Source organism: Ischnura elegans, assembly GCF_921293095.1.
Source record: "Ischnura elegans chromosome 13 unlocalized genomic scaffold, ioIscEleg1.1 SUPER_13_unloc_1, whole genome shotgun sequence".
Taxonomy (NCBI): Eukaryota; Metazoa; Arthropoda; class Insecta; order Odonata; family Coenagrionidae; genus Ischnura; species Ischnura elegans.
The window spans coordinates 9,857,626-9,882,645 of record NW_025791657.1 but is presented as its reverse complement, the minus strand read 5'-3'; the positions used below and the strand labels follow the sequence as shown (position 1 = coordinate 9,882,645).

Here is a 25,020-nt window from a genome sequence, read left to right as displayed (position 1 = left end):
TGAGATTCCCAATGCATGCACGAGGCACAGAGCTCAGTGAAACATCTCTTAATAATCACCCATTAAAATTGCCCAAGGTCAGAAAGTTTCCTTCGTTTGATATGGTATTAATAATCCATATTTAAGCCAAGCGCTACCTGCTAGCAGCTGACATAGCAGCGCTCATAGCCTCGCACCAAGGTGGCCTCACACGGCAGCAGCCGGAACCAGAATGATGTCACAAGGGCTTTTCCCAGCATTCATACTTTGCCGTCATATTTTCTCTTGCTTGAAAATTTTCACTTTTCATTTGATCGCGAAAAATAGATATCTTCATTTAAAAATCTAAGAGCGTGAAATACGTTCTTCAGGAGTAACAATCTTGTGATTTATGCAACAAAAAAATAAACCCATGCCTCGCTTTGCACAAGGGATGCGTTCCTTGGGGTCTTTACACTATACCAATTTGCGTTTCATGATTGCGTTTTAGCATGGGGAAGATAGGGGTGTGCTCCCAATAGCATAGGTTTTGGATATTGAACTTCCTATTATCCATATATTTCCTATTTATATCCTTAGAAGACATTACAGTAGACTCTCCTTAATACGAACACCGTTATTACGAAGTTCTCGTTATTACGAAGCAAGTCGTGGGTCCCGATGAAAAGCCATATCCAAACTATAGTAAAAGAAACGTTAATGCGAAATTTTCGTTTTTATGAAATTACGGACCTCAGTCCCGGCAGCTAGAAAATGAACTTTATTACGAAGTTCCACGCATAAGCAATGGGATTTAGTTGGATAATCACTATGCTAAGTTATAATAATCGCTCCGCGTTTAAGTTCTCGTTTACTGTGCCCAAGAGCGTCAATTATGGTTCTTTCTTCGGTGTACACGCAACATCATATAATAAGTTTCATTCCTGCTGAGCCATGGTGACCCACTCGTAACCACACGTAAATTGGACGAACTGTTAGTCCTCTGCCTACGCACATTCGATTTACAAATTTTCAGAGATATGAGCGTTCAAAATTTTTCAAATTTCAAATTTGGCGCCTTTCGATTTGGCCGATGCTCTGCGGTTTGGCTTGGCGTTGTGGAACTCTCAATTTGGGCACAATCTGAACAAAGTATCCGGCGTGAATTTAGGAACTGTTAAGCGTTTTGCCCGTTCTTCCTTACTGAGAGGAGTGATTTTTTTCAGCTCCGGCTGCGTCGTACGCCCAGCTAGATCAGTTCGTAATATCGTGAGGTGGAGCACATTGTGGTGCAGTGTTGCATTTTGTAGGAAAACCGTACCTCTCAGTGCAATTTCATGCAGTCCGGCCGTCGAGAGTCACCCGATGACGGCACAACAGGAGGGGCGGACAACCCTACGCCAGCATGGTTTACAGCCAATCGCTGTCCTCAAAACACACCCTCGCCTTGTCTCTCAATGTTGTCAACTGCATAAGGCCAACGAAATAAGGCTGATCCACAAAAAATCCTTTCTTTGAATCACCAAAACAAGTGAGTCTTCCTCTGGATCCTTCACGCGGCGGCCCTTCCGCATCCTTTCTTCGCTGAACCCTTTGTAGGCGTTTCCCTTTCTTAGCTGGCAACCTTGCATCCTACCCCAACCTAGACAATTCTGTGTGTCATAGGACAACTCTCGGCGGCCGTACTGTAGGTTTATCAACTTAGGAACGCATCCAGTTCGTATATCGGACTTACTTTATCAACCCTCGATTGCGTCATGCTGCATTCTTCTGTGGAGAAACTGGAACGAATTTTCCTGTTTAAACATATTTCTGCGTAATTTAATATTATTTATCAAAACTGTTTTTTTCTGATGATACCTAAAAGAAACGTTGATACGAACTTCGTTATTATGAACTTACGGTTTTTCGGTCCCACGAACTAATAACGAGAGTCTCCTGTATTTAAATAATGGTTTAGACTTAAAAATATTGTTAAAGAGAGTATGTACGCATGGAAAGACTTTTTTCTCACTAAAATAAATTTGTACGTGCTTTAGAAATTCCAACCTCTCAGGCAGGTAGCCTAACATCCAGGAAAAATGCATGCTATATCAGGGTTTCGTAATGTATTGCCGGCAGTAGACAAATTTTCAAACCAGTATAAAAACAATTCTTGTGTCACCCAGACCCTTTTGTTGATCATCCAAATGACAGACAAATGCTACTTAGAATAGCAATTCATTACTCAAGGATTTTATGAATGAATAATCATAACTGGCTTTAATTTGAAGTCCCCCGGGGCATTAGTACCATAAGAAGCAAATTGAAATGGTCTTTAAATGCCGTGAAACCTAACTCAGGTTTTCTTCCCAGAAAATGAATAAACGAGGTTGCATTCTCTTCCAAAACAATTCCATGTTGTCAACGTTAAACAGTAGTTGAAGGGGAAAGGAGCCAGTCTCATACACTGATTGGAGTTCATCAGAAAATGTTGCACCAAATATGCTATCAGTGCTTGCAGATTCACCTGATATCGTAGCACTAAAACAGCACCTCGAAGTTTAAAATTCTGGAACCAACCAGAACTTCCACTTCCACAGCTTTTGCATAAATAACTGCCTGTGATAGAGGAACATCATTCAACTGTTTATTATAAATCCAGGTAATTAGAAGTCTTTCTGTTTATTTCAGCAATGAATTTCGCGTATGTGTTGACCGCTGGGCTGAAGTTGGTGCGGCTGATGTAACTGACCAGGGTTCCCACTCTACCGTGAAAACCTTAAAACCGTGAATAAGCCGTGTATTTCGTCTACCGTGAAAAAAACCTGGAAAAAAACTTAACAATTTCTCAAACTCGATTGTAGAACTAGACCAAACAGACAGACCAAAAGAAAAATCGCTATGTCGATCATGTTACAAGGTCAGTCTGGTGCAGACACTGTCCACGCATTTAACTCCACACGTATATTCGAAGCAAAATTATTGGTCCGTGTACCATGACGACACATTAACCCTGCAACCGTACACCTCCATTTCTGTTACACTAACCGTACACTGGGGTACTGAGTGCCCCTAAAAGTTAAAAAACGTGTAAAATACAAAAACTTATTTTTATTCTAAAAAACATTGAAAACGCGTTATTTGGGCCTTAAATTATTGCAAAAACATAAATTTAATTACTTGTTTTAATATTTTATTAAATATAATTGTAGAATTAAGAAACCTTACATTTTCTATCAAAGTCTTTTAAAGGTGCAGTTTTTTTAGTTCGTTCAACTCTTTCAGCAGGCTTTGTTGCCCAACGGTACTTATTTTTACCCCTGAGGACACTTTTTTAGCTGAATAACATTTTCGGGGACTGTTTTTTCAACTGCATTTTGTTTCTGATTCTTCATATGCATCTTCCAGGTGTTTTGGTTCACCTTGCAAGTCTTGTGCGTTTTCATTTCGTCTAAGTCATTTTCTTGCGTGTGTTGTTTGTCCTTCTTCCCCTTCAAAATCACTTCCACCAAGAACAAACTCATTTTCAGATGCGTCGGGTGAATAAAAGTCTGACATAACATCATCTTCCAAAATGTCTTGTTCATTTTCACTTTCTGACTTATCTTCAAAATTCTCAGGCTCAGAGGAACGAGCTAACTAACTTAAAATGTCCTCCTCAGTTCGTAGTCTATCCATGACTAATACAGTGTAAAAATACTCTGGTAAAATTCCAAAAAATCTATGAAAACAAAATATACACACTTGAATGAAAACTCACAGTAACCGTACACTGGGGTACTCAGTGCCCCAAAAACGTTCCACAAAAAAATGCGATGTGCCATGGTCACAGCAAGCAAAGTAACTGACAGGTCGTAATGGTCAAGTAAAAATCAAGGAAGCCGGCTGCAGCCAGTGTTGCCAAATAAAATTTATGTCAAAGTTAAAATTCCAAGGGGCACTGAGTGCCCCGGTGTACGGTTCCAGGGTTAATATTGAGCCTGTGAGTGGAAGACTGGTAAACTAAGTGTTCATTTACTCTGGCGAAAAATCAAATCTTCTCTTCCCTACCACCCTGCTCCTTCCGTTTTCCCACTCACAACCTCTAGCCGGCCCTGAATTTTGATATCAATAGGTGACGTCACGAGAGAGAGTACTTTCATTGCTGTGTTTGCATTCATGACGTCTGTTGCGTTTGATAAATTTTTTGTTAGCTGGTGATTGTTATGTCATCAATATTTTTTCCTGAAATGGCTTATCAACAGACGGTGAATTTGACAACATTTAGACCATGAAAACCTGGAAAAAACCACGAATTTTATAATATAGTTAGAGTGGGAACCCTGCTGACATTTTAACCTCGTCTTAATTCAGAATAATAGCGTGGAATGTTGGCGTTGTGAGCTTAAACTTAGGTGCATTATTGCTTGACAGTCTTTATTTTCAAAGCAAGTGATCACTTTCAATATCTCTTTTTGGTTAATGGCTTTCTTGATTTCTTCTTTACTTTTGTATCCCATTCCTATATTTTTTGCCATTGTTCACTTGATTTTTACTCCGTATGGCTCTATCAAAATCACCTTCTACTGCTGAACAACTGCCGCCCTGTATTCCTGAGATGAAGAGGGCCTACTGCTGTTTTGACTGTCTCTCAGACCCTTTTAGGCATTGATGCTATCCATATGCAACTGGGTCTCGGCTCCCTGATGACCTTGAATGCTGGACGGTTGGACCCTTTATGCGGTAGACAATTCGCCTTACAACCTATGACAGCAAAAATGACATCTCAAACCATATTGCTTAAAAAAACTCAATTTCACTAGCTCCAAACTTAATTAATGATCTAAATTAACTGATGTTATTCAGTAAAGGGGATGAGAATAAATAACTTTGGTATGTTAGCTGTCCGGACACATGACAAGTAATGTCTTTGCCCAATGGATTTCGACGAATATATAAACAAAGAATAAAATATGAGGCTAGTAAAACTATTGATATGCTCTAAATGAGTATAATTACATGTGTTCTTTGTGCAAGTTCACATTTTGTCTAGAGATGATTAAAGGTTATTTGATTAGTCGAAGCAGCATAGGAATATTTTCCCGAGGCACAAATTTGCGCTTTATCCAAATTGTGCTACTCGAAATTGCGTCAAGCGAGGCATGGGCATTATAGGAAACCACCCTATTGTCCGCGGCACGGTGAGGAGTGCAATGCAATCCAATTTTATCGAATATTTTACATTGAAATACAGTACACTCCCGATTATCAGGGCAGATGACGGGGAGATACAGCAGGAATAGTTGGAAAACACGGACAATCCAAACTTCCATTTAATTGTTTTGTTATGGTCATAATTTACGTAAAACAAACAATATAGGTATTATTATTTATACAGTTATTCTGTAATTTAAGAGTGCTTCCTGGACTGATTGAGAGCTTTCTTTGCAAGTTCGCGATCTTTTTAGCGGCGATAATATGGTTGTTCTTGTATTATTAATGATCCATGTAAGGCCTGGTTTCATAAACCACACTTTCGTGGCTGTGTGATCACTGGTGATCAAAATGGTTTCCGTTGTACCTTTGTTTCTTTCAGAATCTGAATTGGTCTTCATTCAGGAACTCCTGTGCTTCCTGATCTATTTTCCAGTTGATAATTCCAGTTAATATTTTTGATTGTTTCATGGATTTAAGAGACAATAAGGTAGCCTCCAAATTTTTAATTACTTCAGTGTGAAAGATACAGGTACAGATTCAAGGTTATTACTTTCCAGTTTTTGTTTGTATCTTTCATTGTGTCCTAAAATTAGGAGATCAGGTATTCTTAACCTAATTTTGTTGAAAGTGTTCTATTTTGACCCATTTAAAAAAAATCGGACAGCGTTAATGTATCATGTTAGATAAAAATTTGCGTGCATATGGACAGTGTTGCTGAAATATTTTTTGAAGCATTAGTGTCATGTATGGGTCCACTTTCAATAAGGTATGCAGGGCATTCAGCGACCAGGAAAATGGGGAATTGTGTGTGAATTCGTAGTCCTGGAATTATGCATGAATTATTCATGAATTTTTGACCAGGAATTTCAAAAACTTCTATTTCAAATTCATTTCACATGAAATTTTTGTCAGTTCAGCGCCCATTATATTTGCCTAAAATGTGTTTGTGGTATTTTAAGTGTCTTGGGAGAATTTTTACTGCCACAACGAAATGTGGAATGTCAGAGAAGACAACAGAATCAAAATATCTAGCACTTGACTTGAGCAAGATTCGATAACACAAAGAATTGAATGCCAGGTAATGTCAACATCAACTTATCAGGTCGATGCAGTGTCTTCTCTTGCATTGAAGAAATTGAAATTTTAAATACAATATGCAACATTCTATTCCTTGTCTATGTAAATAAAAAGATTTAATATTATTTAACACTTTCAAGACAGCGGAGTTCTTGCCTTAGCATGACCGCTGTTTTGTGCCCCGAGGGATGCTTCCGTCCCCTCCGTATGGAGCATTTTTGCAGGAAATTTGTTAAGAAAGGTCTCACGGATAATCACACACTCTAATCACGAGCCTTTTTTGACCCTTTCTAGTGGGGACTCTGCATTATCTCGGACTCCGAGGGTAGTTGGGTAGGGTAGTCCTTCCGTGGTTTATAATCTTACAAGCGGGATTGGTTTGCGGTCAATCATGCTTTGTTTATATGCATTAGCTCTATGGATAATTGTTGCTTGAACGTGAATTGTAATACGAAATGAAAAGGAGACTTCGTTGATTTCCGCTAATTTATTTTGTCTGTAAGACATGTTTTGAACCATAGAGGTCATTATCAAGTCTTAATCATCTTATCTAATATATGTAATAATAACCTAATATATGACATAATAATCTAAAATATGTAGACAGAATCAAGAGACTTGATTCTGTCTACATATTTTATTGATATAGAATTCAGGGTTTGTGAAATTTGGATTTAAGCATATCCTACCTGATAAAATTACCATTTTGGATGAATTTGCATATTTGAAAATTTTTCTATTGAACAATTCAATTGAATATTTCTAATAGGGCTTTTTATTTCTCTGTCGCACTAGTGGCATTAACTGTGCAGTCAGATTGTATCACTATGAACAACTGTAACATCTGTAACCGTAACCAACGTATGTGCAGGTGATGGTTGAAGACCACACGAGTTCAGACCTTAGTTAAAACTTAGGTTGTGTTAACAATTGATCCATAGTTTATATTTTATTTAAAATAAATATGGTCTCTTCTTCTTTTTCCTTGGGTCAAAAAAGATGATGTATTGTTTTGTCTTAACTTTTACGCGCTCTTTACTTTGTTGACTGTTATGTGTTACTTTTCAAAACATTGCCTTTTTCCAATATTTTGCCATTACTTTTTCTAGCTAGGTAATTCTGTCCTTAAATAGGTTTTCAAGATTTTAGGTTCATATTGCTTCTGTGCATAGTGCTGAATCCTCTGCGGAGAAATGAAAAAACTAACTTTAATATTCCTACTGGTATTAAGTTTTAATCAATGGTTGGAATATTTTGTTAATGATATCATTTGGTATCATGAAATAAATTGTAAAATGATGATATCAAGGGCTGAGTAATCACACGTATTGTTGTTTTGCTGTTATTCCAAATATTGCTACAATGCAGACGTAAAATATATCTGAGGCTGCTGCTCTTTCGGAAGGAATGAGAAAATTTTGAGTACTCTCAGTGTGTTTAAGAAAGTTGTATCTTGTAAAAAAGTAGATACGAGGAAACTTCAAATTTTGATCAAATATATGGTTTCAAATTTTGATGAAATGTGGTTTGTAGAATCAGTGAGAATTAATTATCTGCAAAAAGAGTGCGAATGTCCGGGTCTGTATATGATTCCTTCAATGTTACTTACTTTCAGCAAGCTTTTGGTGAGAATGGGGAATCAATTGAGAATTTTGCAATGATCCCTGTGTCTACAATGGCGGCATCAGGTGAGTGCGCTCAAGGTCCATTGAATAACCATACATGGTGGGCTAGTTGATACTGATTGTGTAGGATGAAGCACCTGCTGATGCAAGGGCGTACCCAGGATTATAACTAGGGGGGGCAAGTCAAGTTGTGACATTAGTTTATCCTTTAAAAAGTTTAATTTTAGTTACATATCATATACTAATACATACAATTTTTCATGGGTTTAACCCTTTCACTGCTGTGGACGTACCTAGTACGTCCGCACGACAGACTGCGGTGGACGTACTTTTTCTTCCTCCCTGCCATGCGCTCAGCACTTTCGCTGAAGCACTCCGAAGGCTTGCTAATCCGGGACCCTTTCCTCGACGAGCTCACCCTCGCTGGCCCCTCTCTTCGACCCTCCCAGTGGGGGGGCTCCCTCCCGAAAAGTGACCGCTCTGACTGCAATTTAAAAATCAACCAATCAATCCGATCATCAAAAAATGATTGTTCGCATCGCACACCAGCCAATCAAGCAATAAAGTATGTCTTTGAACCGTGTTTCTGCGATGAAAAATAATGATTTTGTTAACTTTGATATAATGGCCATTTTCCGGTGGTCCGCAGCCACGTTTTGTTGCAAAGTTAACAAAATCGTTATTTTTTATCGCAGAGACACGGTTCAAAGACGTACTTGATGGCTTGATTGGCAGGAGTGCGATGAAAACTATCATATTTCGATGATCGGATTGATTGATTGATTTTCAAATTGCAGTCAGAGCGGTCACTTTTCCGGAGGTAGGGCCCCCGCTGGTAGGGCTGATGAGACGGTCCTGCGAGGGTGAGTTCGTCGAGGATAGGGTCGGGGATTAGTGACCCTTCGGAGGGTGTACCACACCCATCCTGGAAGTACCTGCTCCATGGGCCCAGGAGACGCATTTTAACATTTTCGCCGCATGTGAGGAGAAGGTTTCCGGAGATTGAACAGCAGTGAAAGGGTTAATGAGACTTTTTTGAATACTTTCTTTTCAATTCAGTATTGATTTTTCTTAAAGACTTTGCAATTTTTTATTCTAGGGTGGGGGCAGCTGCCCGCCCCCCCCCACCTGCCCCTCGCTGGGTACGCCCTCATGCTGATGGCAGCATTCTTAGAAAATTTAAGCTTGGATTTAGTTCATTTTTAATTAATTGGAAAATTAGAATGAAACTTTGTAACGTGCACTTTCTTATTTATTTTTTTTCATGAGCTTGGCAACTGCGCTTTGATAGTCCCAACTGTAAATTGTGGATGGAGACTCCTAGGAATGGAAAATAATGGGCATATAATATGGAATTGAGAAATAATCTTGGGAAAATAAATCAAGGTGACCGAGAAACATAACTCAAATTCAATACCTCATGTGCGGCAGTTTGCTATTATTGTTCTGAATAACAATGATATTGTACTGAGCTTGATTGTATTGAACAATGATATTGTACTATTTTTTGTACTGAGCTCAGGGGGTCTATTCTCTAACTCGAAGCTCCCGATCTGGTAGCTTCGAACTAGCTACCAGAATTAGCTACCAAATGTATTCCCTAAATGGAAGTAGCTAACTCAGACCAAGAATTTCTGGGAGCTTTCTCAGACGGATATGGGGTATGAGAAACATTTCGTGCGAACTCAGTTTTACTTTTAGGACCAATGAAATCGCTCGTTTCATTGTGGGAAAATCATAATGTAGTCGTTCTCGGCTGACCTTTTCTTCTAGTGAAAATTAATGTGCTTTGTAAATTACGGAATGCTGAGTGCCTTTAGCTTTCATTATTATAGAAATACGTATAAATAATTATATAAGGCTATGCGGCATTTACATTGATGCAATAGTTTCGATTGATGTAGCAGTTTATGCCACGAATGATAATCATAACCAGTAGGTCATGTAAATATAGTGAAGAGAAAATGTTAGTGAACATCAAACACATAAAACCAATGCAATGACATTGTCGTTCTTATTCCCGAGAACTTTTCACTCATTGCTCCTTATGCTTCTACTCGTTTGATACAAAAATTTTGATGACCAACTGTTCCTGTGGAGAGATTGTTCCCTTTGCACTGCGAAAGAATATTGCAATTACATGTGTATACGATAAGTATATATTATTTCGGGAATATCTTCAACAAAGTTTATGGGAAGGTGGAGATAATTATGTTTGAAAGTTACGTCATTTCGCTCAGATTGGCCTATGCAATCATTTTTCACAATAAGCTTCATGCGATATTTACACAAAACTCTACTGTCATTCCGTTCTCACGACGGCTAAATTAATATTTTAATGGTTTTATGAATCAGTATTACATCCCACCACCAACCTTGCAGTATTGCAAGCGAGGGCGATTCATTGTAACTTGACCATCATTATGATAAACCAACCTACGTAGTTCCTTCTCTCAATATTAAAGTCATATTATATTATTGTTTCTGTGATGACTTCCTCTGTGGACTCCGGGAATATCCATGGCTACACTTTTTCAAATTTCAAAACAAATACACAGCCCTAACTACCGGCACTGAAATTAAATGCATATATAATGCCAAAGACACACAAATGAAAGCAGAAAGAAATCATGAACACATTCATTCATTGGAGGAGCAAGAAATTAATTAATAACTATCATGAAATACGTTTCATTGAATTATAACACAATAATATCCATCTCTACATGGTCTGCATCTATGTAACACTTAACTCTCTTCACACAATCACTTAACAACAAAGATCGTAGCTGAAAATGCACGGGAAAGTTAATCATAAATGTATAGACACTTGCAAAAATAAGAGATCCATCTCTGTGCAGTGGATACATTAGCATTGGTAATGATTTCAACGCATCACTTTGTACCAGCACTACAACACACTATCTCTCGCAGCATCAATAATAATCACTACTGTATCCAAGTTTTGTCTTCTCCCTAGTAATGACTTCATGCACAATAAGATTTCAGTGAAATAAAATGATTAAAAGCAACATTCTTCTTCTCCAAATAATGAAATCAGCTAGTAAATGCAATCAATAGTTCACTCCAAAACATACATGTTTAGTCACAATATTTATCACTCATTCCCACTACTTTGTTAAGAATACAATAATTGAAGGCTTCAAATAATTTACCCAGCATTCCCGACCTCATTAAAGAAAATAATTATGGAAGACAACAAAAACAGTCAACACTTTTCTTATTTACCACTCCATCGCTAGCCGGGCCAAGAAAAATTCTGATGGGATAAAACAAAAGGTTAGCAACATGCGCCGCTTGGTTTATGGCGGTTCATATGAATTCCCTGTGTATTTTGATGGTAGCTAGCTGAAGCGCGGGGTCCCGAGGGTGCACTTCGCGAAGCTACCGTGGTAGCTAGTTTGAAGCTACGGAAGTAGCATCAAAGCCCATAGAGGATAAGGGTTGGAGCCTAATAAGCTACCGGTAGCTTCTGCTAGCTCCTTTGCCGGAGCTTCAGCATTAGAGAATACAAGTGGGAGCTAGTAGGTTAATTAACCCTAATACGGGGAAACATTTTTCTGACATAATCCGGCAAGGTGAGTCCAATGGGCTCTTTCAACTTACGCTTTTAATTTAAACTATCAAACAGTGAAAAATATTAATTTTCACATCAATTTGTACATGTTGTGCACTATAGAACCATTTAAAACATAAAATTGATTATTTTTCGTTTAACAAAAGTTTTGCATTACTTATTAATTTCATACATAGGCAAATAGCGAGTGCAGTAGACTCTAATGACTAATGCTTTCTGTTTTCACTACATAAAACACCAAACATTTATCGTGACGTGTACATAGTGATAATTTTACATTATTTTGACAATTCACACCAAGTATTTGTAAAATGTACATTACTTTTTACATTTCGTGCAAGCAGACTCACATTGCCCGGATTAGTGGGAATTCTGGGGAAAAAATTTTTTTGTAATTAACTTTAATTCCGAAAAAAGTTTGAATTACTCTTATTTAAAGGAAATACACAATTAGAAGAAGTAAAAAATTTACATGCTGACATTTCAATAACAAAATAAAATTCTCAAAAATGTGATGCGATGAGTCCATGAGACTCATCTTGCCTGTATTAGGGTTAAACATCTCTCCACATGAAAGCTACCGCACTTCAAGTTAGAGAAGAGACCCCCAGATTTTGAGCTTCACTACTGGTGGTTAAACTACGTATGGAGAAAACTCCTTTCACCTCTTAAGTTTTGCATACCTAATTGATAGCAGTAAAGTAAATAATTCAGGTGACGTTAAACTAAATTTATTTTTTTGGATGATCTTGTGCTTTTTTGTGTATTGGGTCGATTGGAACAATTCCCTTATTATTTATCAAATGTCTTTGGCTGTCTTAAAAGCGACTTTTATTATTTGAGAAAAATATTATTTGAGTCATTCATAAATTTTATGTTGGACAGTGATAATTATAATGCTAAATTCTTTTCTAGGGATCTCAGAACCTCAGAGAGTGCATCTGCAAACAGCATCAACTTCATATCTGCTGGAAGAAGGAAATGTAAGGATTGATTCCAGCGACGACTGCGTTGGTTCATCTGCCTCCTTGTCACTCATTGAATCCAAGACTCGAACATCCCATGCAGGGGAAGTAACAAATGTGATTGACAAGGACTTGGAAAATTTTTGTTCCCCTCCTACTGGCAAGATAACATCTGGCTTAATTCCAAATGATACACAGTGTAATTCGAAATGCAATCCAGCTTCTAAAATCAAAGGAGATGTAGCAACAATTGCTGTTATGGGGGGTATAGATGATACCCCAAAAATCATAGATAGCCTTGGGCTAACCACAATAAGTCAAAACAGAGAAGGTGGCCTAGAGACTGCCACACAATACAAAGAAGAGTTAAATAGTTGCTCAATTGACAGTTCGGGGAAAAGTTGCTTGTCAAATGGTAATTCATATCTATGCTTCCATTGCAGAGCAGGATTCAACACAAAAAGTGAGCTCTCCAAACATCTCCAAATTCATTCAGGCAAAAACACTTTGGACGGTGATGAGAAATCTTTAAAGGGTATAGATGAGTGTCTCAAAACTCCTGTATCGAATGAGGAATGTAGTAAGTCTGGCAAGCCCTCTGCCTCCAAGAAAAGAAGCAGGCTAAGGCAAAACAAAGTCGGGCTTCTTAAGGAAATGTCTGGGGGAATAGTGGAGAAGAAAAACGTGAGACAAAGGAGGAGAAGTTTTGTTGTAAATGGGAAACCACGTGCGCAAAATTTGTCCCAGAAGTCCTCCTCTGCAAATAGAAACCTTCCTAATCAGAGAAGTTCGAGCACGAAAAAGAAAACTCACTCCGGCCCAATTTTGCCCAATAATTATGTTCAACATATCCTCGGTGAAGAAAAAAGTTATGCATGCAGCGTGTGCGGAAAATCTTTTTCTAAAAAATACAGTCTCGACTACCACATGCGTGTACATACAGGAGAGAAACCATTTTCGTGCGGCATTTGCGGCAAACCGTTTACTTTCCGATATAATCTCTCCACCCACATTCGCACGCACACCAAGGAAAAACCTTATAAATGCAGCGTGTGCTGCAAGCTCTTCTCTCACAGCTCTGCATTCACCACACACAAGCGGACTCACTCGGGAGAAAAACCCTATTCATGTAGTATTTGCTGCAAGTCTTTTATTGTGAGGAGCTTGCTCAACATTCACACGAGAACACACACCGGGGACAAACCACACGTGTGCAGCGTTTGCGGGAAACCTTTCAGCGACGGTAGCAACCTCAGAAAGCATATGCGCACTCATACGGGGGAGAAACCTTATTCATGCAGTGTCTGCAGAAGGGCTTTCTCCCAGAGGGGTCAAATCACCAAACACATGCAAACGCACGCAAAAAGTAAACCGTACTCATGCACCGTCTGCCTCAAGGGCTTTGCTTACAGGTATAACCTCGCCAAACACATGCGTATGCACACAGGCGAGAAACGTTAGTCATGCAAAATTTACTTCCTGTCTTAATTACTGTATTTGTCTAAATATAGTCCCCCCTTTTCCAAAAAAGGTCTTTGCTTATAGGTATAACCTTGCCAAACACATGGGTACGCACACAGGCGAGAAACGTTAGTCATGCAAAATTACTTCCTGTCATAATTACTGTATTTTTCTGAATATAGTCCCCCCCTTTTTCCAAAAAAGGTCTTTGCTCATAGGTATAACCTCGCCAAACACATGCGTATGCACACAGGCGAGAAACGTTAGTCATGCAAAATTTACTTCCTGTCTTAATTACTGTATTTATCTAAATATAGTCCCCCCTTTTCCAAAAAAGGTCTTTGCTTATAGGTATAACCTTGCCAAACACATGGGTACGCACACAGGCGAGAAACGTTAGTCATGAAAAATTACTTTCTGTCATAAATACTGTATTTGTCTGAATATAGTCCCCCCCTTTTTCGAAAAAAGGTCTTTGCTTATAGGTATAACCTCGCCAAACACATGGGTATGTACACAGGCGAGAAACGTTAGTCATGCAAAATTTACTTCCAGTCTTAATTACTGTATTTGTCTGAATATAGTCCCCCCTTTTCCAAAAACCGGCTTTCCAAAAAAAGCACACGGGTAAGAAACATTAGTCTTGCGAAATTAACTTCCTGTCTTAATTACTGTATTTGTCTGAATATAGTCCCCCCTTTTTCCAAAAAAGGTCTTTGCTTATAGGTATAACCTCGCCAAATACATGGGTATGCACGCAGTCGAGAAACGTTAGTCATGCAAAATTTACTTCCAGTCTTAATTACTGTATTTGTCTGAATATAGTACCCCCCTTTTCCAAAAAATGGCTTTGCTTCTAGGTATAACCTTGCCAAACACATAGGTAAGCACACAGGTAAGAAACATTAGTCTTGCGAAATTTACTTCCTGTCTTAATTACTGTATTTGTCTGAATATAGTCCCCAACTTTTTCCAAAAATGCCCATGGTAAAAGTAAAGGGGGGACTAGAATCAAACCTATTTTTTAGTTTCGCTTCTCGGCACGTCCCTTCCCTTTTCTTTTTCCTTGGCGTTCCCAGACTCCCATTTTCCTCCACTTCCCTTGCTTTTTCCCGCAGCACGATCGGTTTTCTCTTGCTTTCATTGTACCTTATGCCCACGAGAAATCTCTGTCGCATAAGGGACCATGAATTAGAGGAAATACCTCCATAATATAAGGCACAAATATATAAAATTGAATAGTCGGATATTGGCACTACCTTCTCCAATTTTTCATTATTTATTTATTATTTCTCCTCTTTACAGGAATTTGGATAATACTGTAGTAAAACAAGAAAAGCAAACAATTAAAAAGAACCATGCTCATTCTGTAAAACTGCTACGTGAGCATTCGCACTTGCGTTTCTTCAAATCTTCAGGGAAACATATTTCCCTTAAGTTTTTTACAAATTTCCCTTAAAAATGCCCATGGTAAAAGGAAAGGGGGACTATATTCAAACCCATTTTTTTTTCCTGAAACTCGAGCCTCAAAATTAGGGGGGGGTATATATTTAGAAGGGAACTATATTCGGAGAAATACGGTAAGTCTTTCACCTTGACTTGTAACTTTGACTGTCAAATACATGAGTACACAGGATTTTATTCATGTTTAATTTTATGTGTATATATGTATTCATTATTTAAATAATTGACGGGTTAATTATCATTAATGATAATTCTGTTGTAATTTAGCTTCAAGCAAATCTGAATTGAGGAGTTGTATACTTATTTATTGCTTAAATAATGAGTAATTAATGATGAGGTACCAAGTAGAGATGGTGTGCCGTCAAAATGATTCCATGAGGAAGGTTTCTAATCACGCATTTTTGGATATTCTGTATGCACTAGGGATACCAACAATAACATGGGATGATGAAGTGGCAAATTATGTTGTTTTGAGAAAGTTGGGTGGATGCATTAGTAAACCCGAGTTTGGAAGAGCTTTTGTGTGGAATCATTGCATTTCAAAAATTAAACTATTTCTTGTAATCTATCCATTACTTTCTGAAAGTAATCGTTACTCTTATTGGCACATGCCAAACTAGAGTACTCACATTAAAAAGCAAGTGCAATGTTATATCTTTATGTTTACAGCCACATTTATTTCAAACATGATACAATTCACATGTTACTCTTCTATCACTCCATCTCCGAGAGCGGGAGAAAACGAAAAACAATCAACCCAACAGAAAACAAGCAATGCCAACCTTAGTGATATGACAGCCTGTACTCATATTCAAAAGCAAGTGCGATGGTGAGTGTGTCCCCACAAGTATATATTACTAAGTTAAAACGGTGGCTGCTGTAATCGCAGTAAATGGCAACAGGTATAATCATAAGAGCAGTTAAAATGTTTCATTAATGGCTTCATACCATTATCAACTTTGCCCTCCAACTATGTAAGGTAATGCAAGATATTTCTGTAATCTACCCTTCCATCTTAGTGTAATATAAGTCAGCTGATATTTTTCTCAACTCTGAATTTAATGTTGTGGGTTTTAAGTAAAATGCTTCATTTGTTAATGCAAAGTATGTGTATTAAGTTGTTTTTTAACATTACTCATCCAATTGTGGTGAGAGACTTCGTTTAGCATTTCTTTTCAAAACCTAACTGTAACCAGTTTAAATTTTTTAAATCAAGCTGGTAGTTGTAACGATTGATAACCCTTGACCATAATTGCTACCACTCCCTGTAACAAATGTCTGGTAATTTATCCTCCTGTTATCTGTTATCCTTCAATATGCCTGCCTTCCTTCCTAAAGTACTCTACAGCTTTGACTTTTTGATGATGTGAATTGATGGCATTCACTGATTTGATTGTGTGTTTTACCGTATACTGTATCAACTCTGTATTAAACTCCCCCTAATCTTCCCGGGCACTGCATATGGTTACTTCTCCATGCTAATACTGATAATTCAATTAAAAAGGGCAATGAAATGGAAAAAGGTGCGTTTGGTGACATACGCTAGGATGGTGGATTTTGTGAGTATCCTTTACATTCAAAGTAATGGGTAACACACTTCCTTAATGTGTTCATAGCTTATGAGTTATATTTATTACTGTTACGATTGTATTGGTTTTCAAGTAAACATGTTTTAGTGTTAAATAGGTTTCTTGAACCTTCCTATTGTTATTCGAATATTTATGCTATTTAAATTATTAGCCTTTCTTTGAAAGGCTGTAAATAAATGTCCAAATTTTATATTGTTCTTGAAATTAAACTTATTTAACAATTGAGAAAATCATTTTCACCTCTCAAATATGAATCATGATCAGAATCATAATCATTTTGGAAATAGTACATAGTTTAATTTTTTAAACTCCAAATATTTTGCTTAGAATAAGGCATTTAGTCACTGTATTACATTAAAACTATGAAAATCTGTGGAAAAGTTTTACTTAGCCGACTTTCAGGCATTTCATTAAAAAACACAACATTGTTCCAAAGTTTTGCCTTTTTGTGGTGAGGGAATTATACCATTTTATGGGATGGTGATATTTTAATTGCCATTCTGTGCATTGCTGAATTTTGGGAATCTCATTGCTTACTTTCAGCCTTGTACTTTAACTTAGAATGGAGAGTTCATTGAGAATTGGGCTATGGCCCATGATCCACTGCAGAAGCAGCAGGTAAGTTCTCTATTGGGTTAGCTAATAACTCCCTTAATTAACCTTCCGGCAGGCATAATATTTGAACTCTCCAGTTCTGGCTCAATGTGCCTGTTAGGCACGTATACGTTAAGACGTTATTAAGTCAAAGCATTGCTCAAAGCTGCAAGTTGAAATGTTAATACGCTATTATCATTGTAGTCTAATACTTATACCAAGTCTTTCATGTAGTATTTACTATAGGGTGGGTTTTTTTTAGAAAGGGTTTTTTTTCTGATCAAATTTGCCCTATGCGGGAAAGTTGCGAAATGATATAAGGATCTCGCACGCAAAATTTTTTTCAAATCGGATAATATTAACCACTGCCGCCCGAGCTCTAAAGTTCAAAATTTTGCAAAAAATCAGGCTGATTTCAGAATCAAACGGCTATGAAGACGGATTTTATGAAAATATGGGATGATGGATAATATCATAGAGTGGATACATGTTTATAGTTTATGGAAATGTAATTTCAAGTTTTTTTGACGAAATCTATGGTTAAAAAAATGTCTATGAATTAACAACAAAATTAGAGTATAGACAACCCGCACAAAACTCTTTTTTGCCTACATTTCTAAAACTCCATTTTGGGGGCTAAATTGCAGGTAAAATAATACTTATTTCGATTGAATTTCATTTCCTATCAAATAAGTCATCATATGGTAGTAAATAATCCCACAAAAAGTAATAATAAGGTAAATTATTGAAATTAGCATCAATCATAATGGTGAATAACGTACCTGTGGAGCTATTTTCAACAGGAAATTCAACCAAGGCTGAGAAAAAACAACCTGAACACCAAGCATTTCCCTAAGTAGCTGTCTGCTAGTTTCGTAAAAAAAACTACCCAGAACTCACCGCGAGGAAGAGGCTACCACATATATTATACAACCCTAGTCCCCCCTTCATACGGCTCCAAACTGATCCAGCAAGGTGTGATTTAACATGCTATTTAGATAATGATGTTTCACTAAACGTATTCAAGCATTGAGTAGTAAACATCGTAGAAGCATCAAGTGATAATGCCTATAAAAAAAATATTCTGCCAATCAAAAATACATACCTTTAAAATTGTGACAAGTTCAGGTGCAATGAGCTTCTCAGATCCAAACTTATACAACTTCCTGTGGGGACTACCAAAGTCAAACTAAGCAAGAAGGCTGCATAGAGCGTTTCAAAACAAACTGCCACTATGAGCATCAAGGGTCTATGCCGCCTAATAGTGCGAAGAAATGAAAAAGCACTCATGCTATGCCTGTCAGATCTATTGCACCCAACAGAGAGGGTTTGTTGTAACTGATTGCAAAGGATGCAGCTCCTGAATTAGGTAGTCACTCAACCGTGCTGCCTGCTTTTATTTTACCTAATTACCAAATGAAAAAGGAGTAATATTATTTTTACTTACTCTTGCTCAGTTGTACATTGCTTTCTTTTCAAGTGATACCTAAAAATAATTTCCGTCTCATAAGGCTGACAATGAGTATTTAACTATTTTTTCCAACTTGTTTGAGGTTCAGTGAAGTTCAGGTTCAATTGCAGCAGTTTTGGCAGTGTTAAAGTCTTATTAGATTGCCATCTCATTGGAACGAATTTTTTACCTTTTGGTTTTAGACAATAAAATAAGGCTCTGTTATGAACAAAATAAAATGAAGGTAATGATACCCGGATTAAAAATCTTGTCAGTTATTTAAGCGTGGTCCCGTGCCCCGTCCCCTATATAATGGATAAAATGTGCATAGCTGTGAGCCACTATTTTAATAGCCGGGTGAATATGAATGAATTTGTCCTCTAGATATTTAAGTTATACTTAGAAAACAAGATATCAAGGAAATGTTTGTCAGCTGTTTTAAAGTTGATTTACAAGGTGTTACTCCTACCAAATAGTCTTCTAAAAACATAAAATGAGCTGAATAAGTTTATTGATGAGTTCCTTGGTGTATTTACTCCATGCATTCACATATTCATTACAAAAATGAAAGCTTCAAGCTTACATTGGCTTGTGGCATAATAACAATGCCGGTAAAGAATGTGGGATTTGTTGCTCGCAAAATTATCATGTGTTATTTGTAGAGAATTCATAGGGTGATTTGGTTAAGCATTTCTCAGATTGACGTGCGATGTACAGATATTTCCCAAGTTGCAGTATTTTGGATTTGATTTATGATATTCCTGAAGGTAGGCTGAGCAAAGAATTGAACAAGGCTAGAGGTCAGTATGATTAGACATTGTTGTCTCTGTTTTTCATAGTGGCTGAGCTGATGCCATTGGTGAGAAATAGCAATGCTGGTTTTTGGTTTGGAGATGCAACCCAAACATGAATGCATTTTCAAAGCCATTTGTTGAGGCTTTGCAGACCAACTATGAACATATGAACTGCCAAAAGGCATCGGGTACTATTTTACAGGAGAAAAAAACTGAGCAAATCCATATACACCACACATACAGTTTGAAATTTTTTTTCTTTTTAAATGAATGGGATCTAGAAATTGTGTGTATTAACTTGCACCTATCAACATTTTTTTTTGAACTTGGGCATGATACTATTTGTGCAGTTAGCAATTCATATTTACTAATGGTGTCTGCTGGATACACTCAGAGAGTAAAGAGGCAGTACATATTGAGCAAATTTATTGCTTCACCATGTACCAAAGATTCCGGTTAATTGGGACTTGTGCGCTTTGCCCCAATTAGGCGAACTATCCTGTATATGGGCATAAAACGTTGAAATGATGGAAAGAAGACTAATGAATGTTTACAATACAACATAAGTTTATTAAACTATTAATTTGATTAATAAAACAGCGAGTTAAGTTAATTTATAATTATTTTTAATAATTGTAACAATTTAGTGAGAAATATTTATTGCAGCCTCGGGCGACGCTGAATGAATCTTTTAATAAGTCCTATTAAAAAGAAGTCCTACCCTCTTGCGGGTAGTTTAACAGCAAGAGCTTTGAAAAAAGGGCAAGAATAGGAGTATTTGTGAAAAATAAGAGTAAATCAAAGGAGGAAAATATAAAAAAATAGTATTCTGAAAACAAAAAATTTTAATTTAGTCCCGAGTATAGAGTCTATGTCGCCGACTCATGGCCCAATAAAGTGGCATGCTGTCCCAATTAAGCGGAGAATACTCTGGGATGTTCCACAATTTGGTTCTTTTCTTCAAGATCTGCCCCAATTAACCGGTGGACCCATTAAACGGAATCTACTGTACTGGGAATCCTCAGGCTTATGCGCAAAACATTTCCAGGTGGAATGGCCAATATACTTATTTTTGCTGTGGGCAACATGGAGAAGGCTTTCTCGAAACCTACTTGATCAAGGAACTGTGGCCTAACCTAAGAAATAATTTGAAAATAAGGCAGCAGGCCACAAAAGCAGTGGCACCGACTCCATGGGGCCTGAGGGGGCCCGAGCCCCCCCAAAAAAAAATTCGTTACAGATGTGAGGAAAAAATGTATCAGGCTTGTCGATTTTCCCCGGAGTGTCCAGATATCGAGATTCAAGTGATCAGGGTTCTAATGTCGATCATATGACTCTTCTAAAATGCTTAAAGATCTTAAAATTCACTACTAATAAAACTTACTGGGGCAAGGTCCCCGGTTTGCCCCCCCCCCCCCCCCCAATATTTTTTGTAAGTCGGCATCCCTGCACAAAAGCCACTCATCATTTTAGGGTGCGTGGCTTTTAAAAATGCACATCAAGTGTAGAACTAATTCCATAGCTAGATTTGACTCCATATTTTTTGCCTGATTATATGCATTGTATTTTCCTTGGTGTTTTTTGGCAATTTGTGTTTATGGTTTGATTCTTCAAATAATGAAAAAGAGGGGTTATTTAATGGCAAATGCTAAAAAACAGAACTTTGCTTGAAATTTTGCCTCCAAGCCAACTTACCTGGTTACCACTTAGTATATTGTTTGATGGCTTGAGGAAAGCAATTGAATTTTGTAAATGGCTCATGTTTTACCCGTTAGTTTGTTGAGTATGCTTGGTTGGTGCTATATACCTACACCATGTGGAAAGGGCAGATTTCAGAAATGGAATGGATTATTGCATTTGAGTGGGTTGGAAGCTAAGGGGTACAAGTGATTTTTTTTCTTAAAAGAGTTAGGTAAAGTTAATTGCTAGATTAAATACACAAAAATTTGAAGTGAAGTGGATAAAATCTACACAAACATTTACACAGAAATATTGGGTCATATAACCTCTAAAATGAATAAAAGGGAAGAAAGAAAATTCTTAACACTCATTTGATAGTATTGCATGGAGAAGTATGGACAAGTGCAAGGCTTTAACTTATCAAATCATTGAACTTTTAGCCATACGTGGAGAATAAAAAATTAAGCAGTGAAATGAATTACACACCATGCGTATTCTTGAATTAGAAATGGGTACTTCAATTTTGCAGGTTAAACCTGTACACATCTTTCAAGCTGATATTAATTTATATCAGGCACGCCGACTTACAAAAAATATTGGGGGGGCCCAAAACGGGGATCTTTTCCCGGGAAATTTTATAAGTAGTGAATTGTAAGTCTTTTTTGCCTTTTATAAGAGTCATATGATCAAAGTTAGAACCCTGATAACTCTAATCTCGATATCTGGACACTCCAGGGAAAATCGACAAGCCTGACACTTTTTTCCTCACACCCATAACGAATTATTGGGGGGGCTCAAGCCCCATGGAGTCGGTGCCACTGATTTATATGATACTTATATTGCTTTGAGGTCAAATTTGGTCCAAGAATTTACAATCTTCTTTTTGTATAATAAATCATATGCATTTGCTTCCTAAAAATAAAATTTCATGTTTTAATCTTTCCTTTTGTTCAAGTGCATGTTTTACTTTCCCTTGCTTCATCAGTAAAAATTGCTTCACCTGCTTATTTGATTATTCTTGTAGAAAGTACCGGTGGCCATGAAATCAATAAAACATTCTCTCTTCATAGATGCCGTAAAAACCCATGGGATTTGCTAAGATCCTATGGAATTCTCTAAAGGATTTTTCGTGACTCCTGAAGAATCCCTGGGACGACCAAATTGAATACCTGGCAGTTTAAGTATACTGGGATTAGTCAGAATATTAACATTCCGGAGTTGCCCACAATGTTATTCTTTAACCTTTCATCAGACACAATATTGGAATTGCTGAGTTCAGGCGTAATGTGCCTAACAGGCACAGATGTAAAATGACATAATTAACTATTAGCATGGCTCAGTGGTACCCATTTAAACTTTGAAGCACCATAGTTAGTGTAGACTAACGCATAAATAATTCCTTATTTGCTTTGCATAAACCCCTATACACACCGTCGTCTTGCCACGGACCAATCCAGCAAGGTGCGATTGAATCTGCTATTTAGGCTATTAAGTATTATCGTATGTAATATATTTAATATGTGAATTGTATATGATTAGGGTTTCTTATTTTGCTATATTACATATCCAATAATACTTTTATTCCACTTTACTTTACTTACTTTACTTTACCATATTTTTACTTAATTATACCAAATAATCCGCCACTGATCTATCGGCAGAAATGCAAACGGCTGCATATAGTGTGTCAAAACTAACAGCTACTATGAATAGAAACAGGGGCGGATCCAGGATTTTTTTCTGGGAGGGGCACAAGCAAGGCCGTATCCAGGATTTTGTTCTGGGTGGGGCACAACGATACCTCGTAATACAAAACGAACGCAATCACAATGGGACCGTATTAAAAATCTTGCATATTTTTGAGGGTCTGGGGGGGGCACGTGCCCACGTGGATCCGCCTATGAATAGAAAGGGTCTAAGCCACTTATTGGCACGGAGAAGTGAAAAAAACACTTGTGCTGAGCCTGTCAGATGCATTGCACCTGACCGTAGGCTAATTATTAACTTCATTTATTTAATAGGATTATCATTAAGCCTATGTCCACAATCCACAAATTGTAAGAAAAATGAATAAACTTTTTGGCAGGGGTGTACCCAGGAAGAAAATCAGGGGCAAGCCTTCGTTGCTCAAGTTGTAGATAAGATTTAAGCACGGAAAATGTGAATGAAATCGACACTCTAAGGAAACTACATATAACAGCTTTTCATTAGTTTTTAAAATTATTTGATTGAAAAAATATTATTTTTCCTAAAGACATTTGCAATTTTTGCTTCAAGTGGGCAGCTGCCCCCTCCTGCCCCTCGCTGAGTATGCCCATGATTGGCAGTTGTTGTACGTCGTGAGGATTTTCTTGGAGTTCTTAGGACTGTGAAGGTGTGGTATCCATCATTTGAATCTACTACAATCTATTCACTTAACACATTCACTGCGGGTCTGATTTTCATGAAAGTCGTCAGAATCGGCCGATTAAATGAGAAAGAGAAATAGAGGTTTTTGCGCTATATCTTCCGTTCAAATCCTGCTATTTACAAACTGCACACAGGTCAAAAGAGGGAAGCTTGCTGAAGGCCATGCAGACAATTGGAAGGCTCAGAAGTGGATATTACTCACGTACAGTGGTGGAGAAAGGGCTACCGGCCTGACTGGCTGAGCACTTCAGTTGACGTGCTCCTCGCTGAATGTGTTAATGTTCGTGATTGAGCTTTCGTAAGAGCCCAAACAAAATCAGAAGGCTTCGCTAATGGGGTAGGGGCAGTACCAAGAGAGAGAGCAAACTTAATGTTACCAAATATATATAACCACCCCAATTTGTCAATGAAAATGTCGGCACCGACACAATATAACTACTCTATGGAAGGTATTAAGGATAATCTCAGAAGCCCATGACACTGTCAGGTACCACGCTGAATGAGGCACCATTGTTGAAGGCATAGTTACAGATATAAGGAGAGGTTTGACAACACTGCTCCACCAGCAGATTCACGATGTTAACTCGACGGAGGTCTGAGAGCAACTGACTGAGGCCACGCCTGCTCGTTGGCCAAGGGAAAGTTGTTTGCCAAGAAACTTTCCCTCTTGTAAAAATCTCTTGAGCACATGGGCATGTGGTGGGCAGGAGGGGCTGGTGCCCCCCCCCTTAAAGGCGTAAATAAATACAGTTCAGAATGAAAGTTGTGAAGAAAAATGATATTAGTATATATAGGATATGGAACTTAATAAAAATATTTATTTGACTCGAGATGAATGAGAAAGTGATTTGCAGCTTCTATAAAAGTCATCTATGAAATGAAACCACAATGGGGAACACGCACAATTTTTTAAAATAACTTAATTATAAGCTCCTTGCCTCAAATGTACTCGCCGAAAATTTTGCGGATGAATAATACTTTTTAGCTGAGTTATGAGTCTTTAAAAATAGACCTTCATCGGCTGCTTGAAAACACGACGTTATCGGAGAGTGACATCACGGCACGGTATCCACTGATGACAGACTGAGGAAGTGGATAGAAAATCGATATATGAGGGCTCAAATGCAAATTTGGCGGTAAGAATTGCTGTTTTAACGTCAAAATGCAGACTGTGAATA

The 25,020-nt window shown here is 37.7% G+C and overlaps 1 protein-coding gene across 1 annotated transcript in view; it reads left to right on the top strand.

The window, feature by feature from the left end:
• LOC124172045 overlaps positions 1 to 24,084 on the top strand; it is a 71,317-nt gene extending 47,233 nt beyond the window's left edge. The window contains exons 8-11 of the mRNA XM_046551452.1: positions 7,829 to 7,901; positions 12,352 to 13,085; positions 17,477 to 17,533; positions 23,977 to 24,084. Of these exons, the coding sequence (XP_046407408.1) occupies positions 7,829 to 7,901; positions 12,352 to 13,085; positions 17,477 to 17,533; positions 23,977 to 24,084 (972 nt within the window). The remainder of the gene's footprint in view (positions 1 to 7,828; positions 7,902 to 12,351; positions 13,086 to 17,476; positions 17,534 to 23,976) is intronic.
• Positions 24,085 to 25,020: the final 936 nt, after the last annotated feature.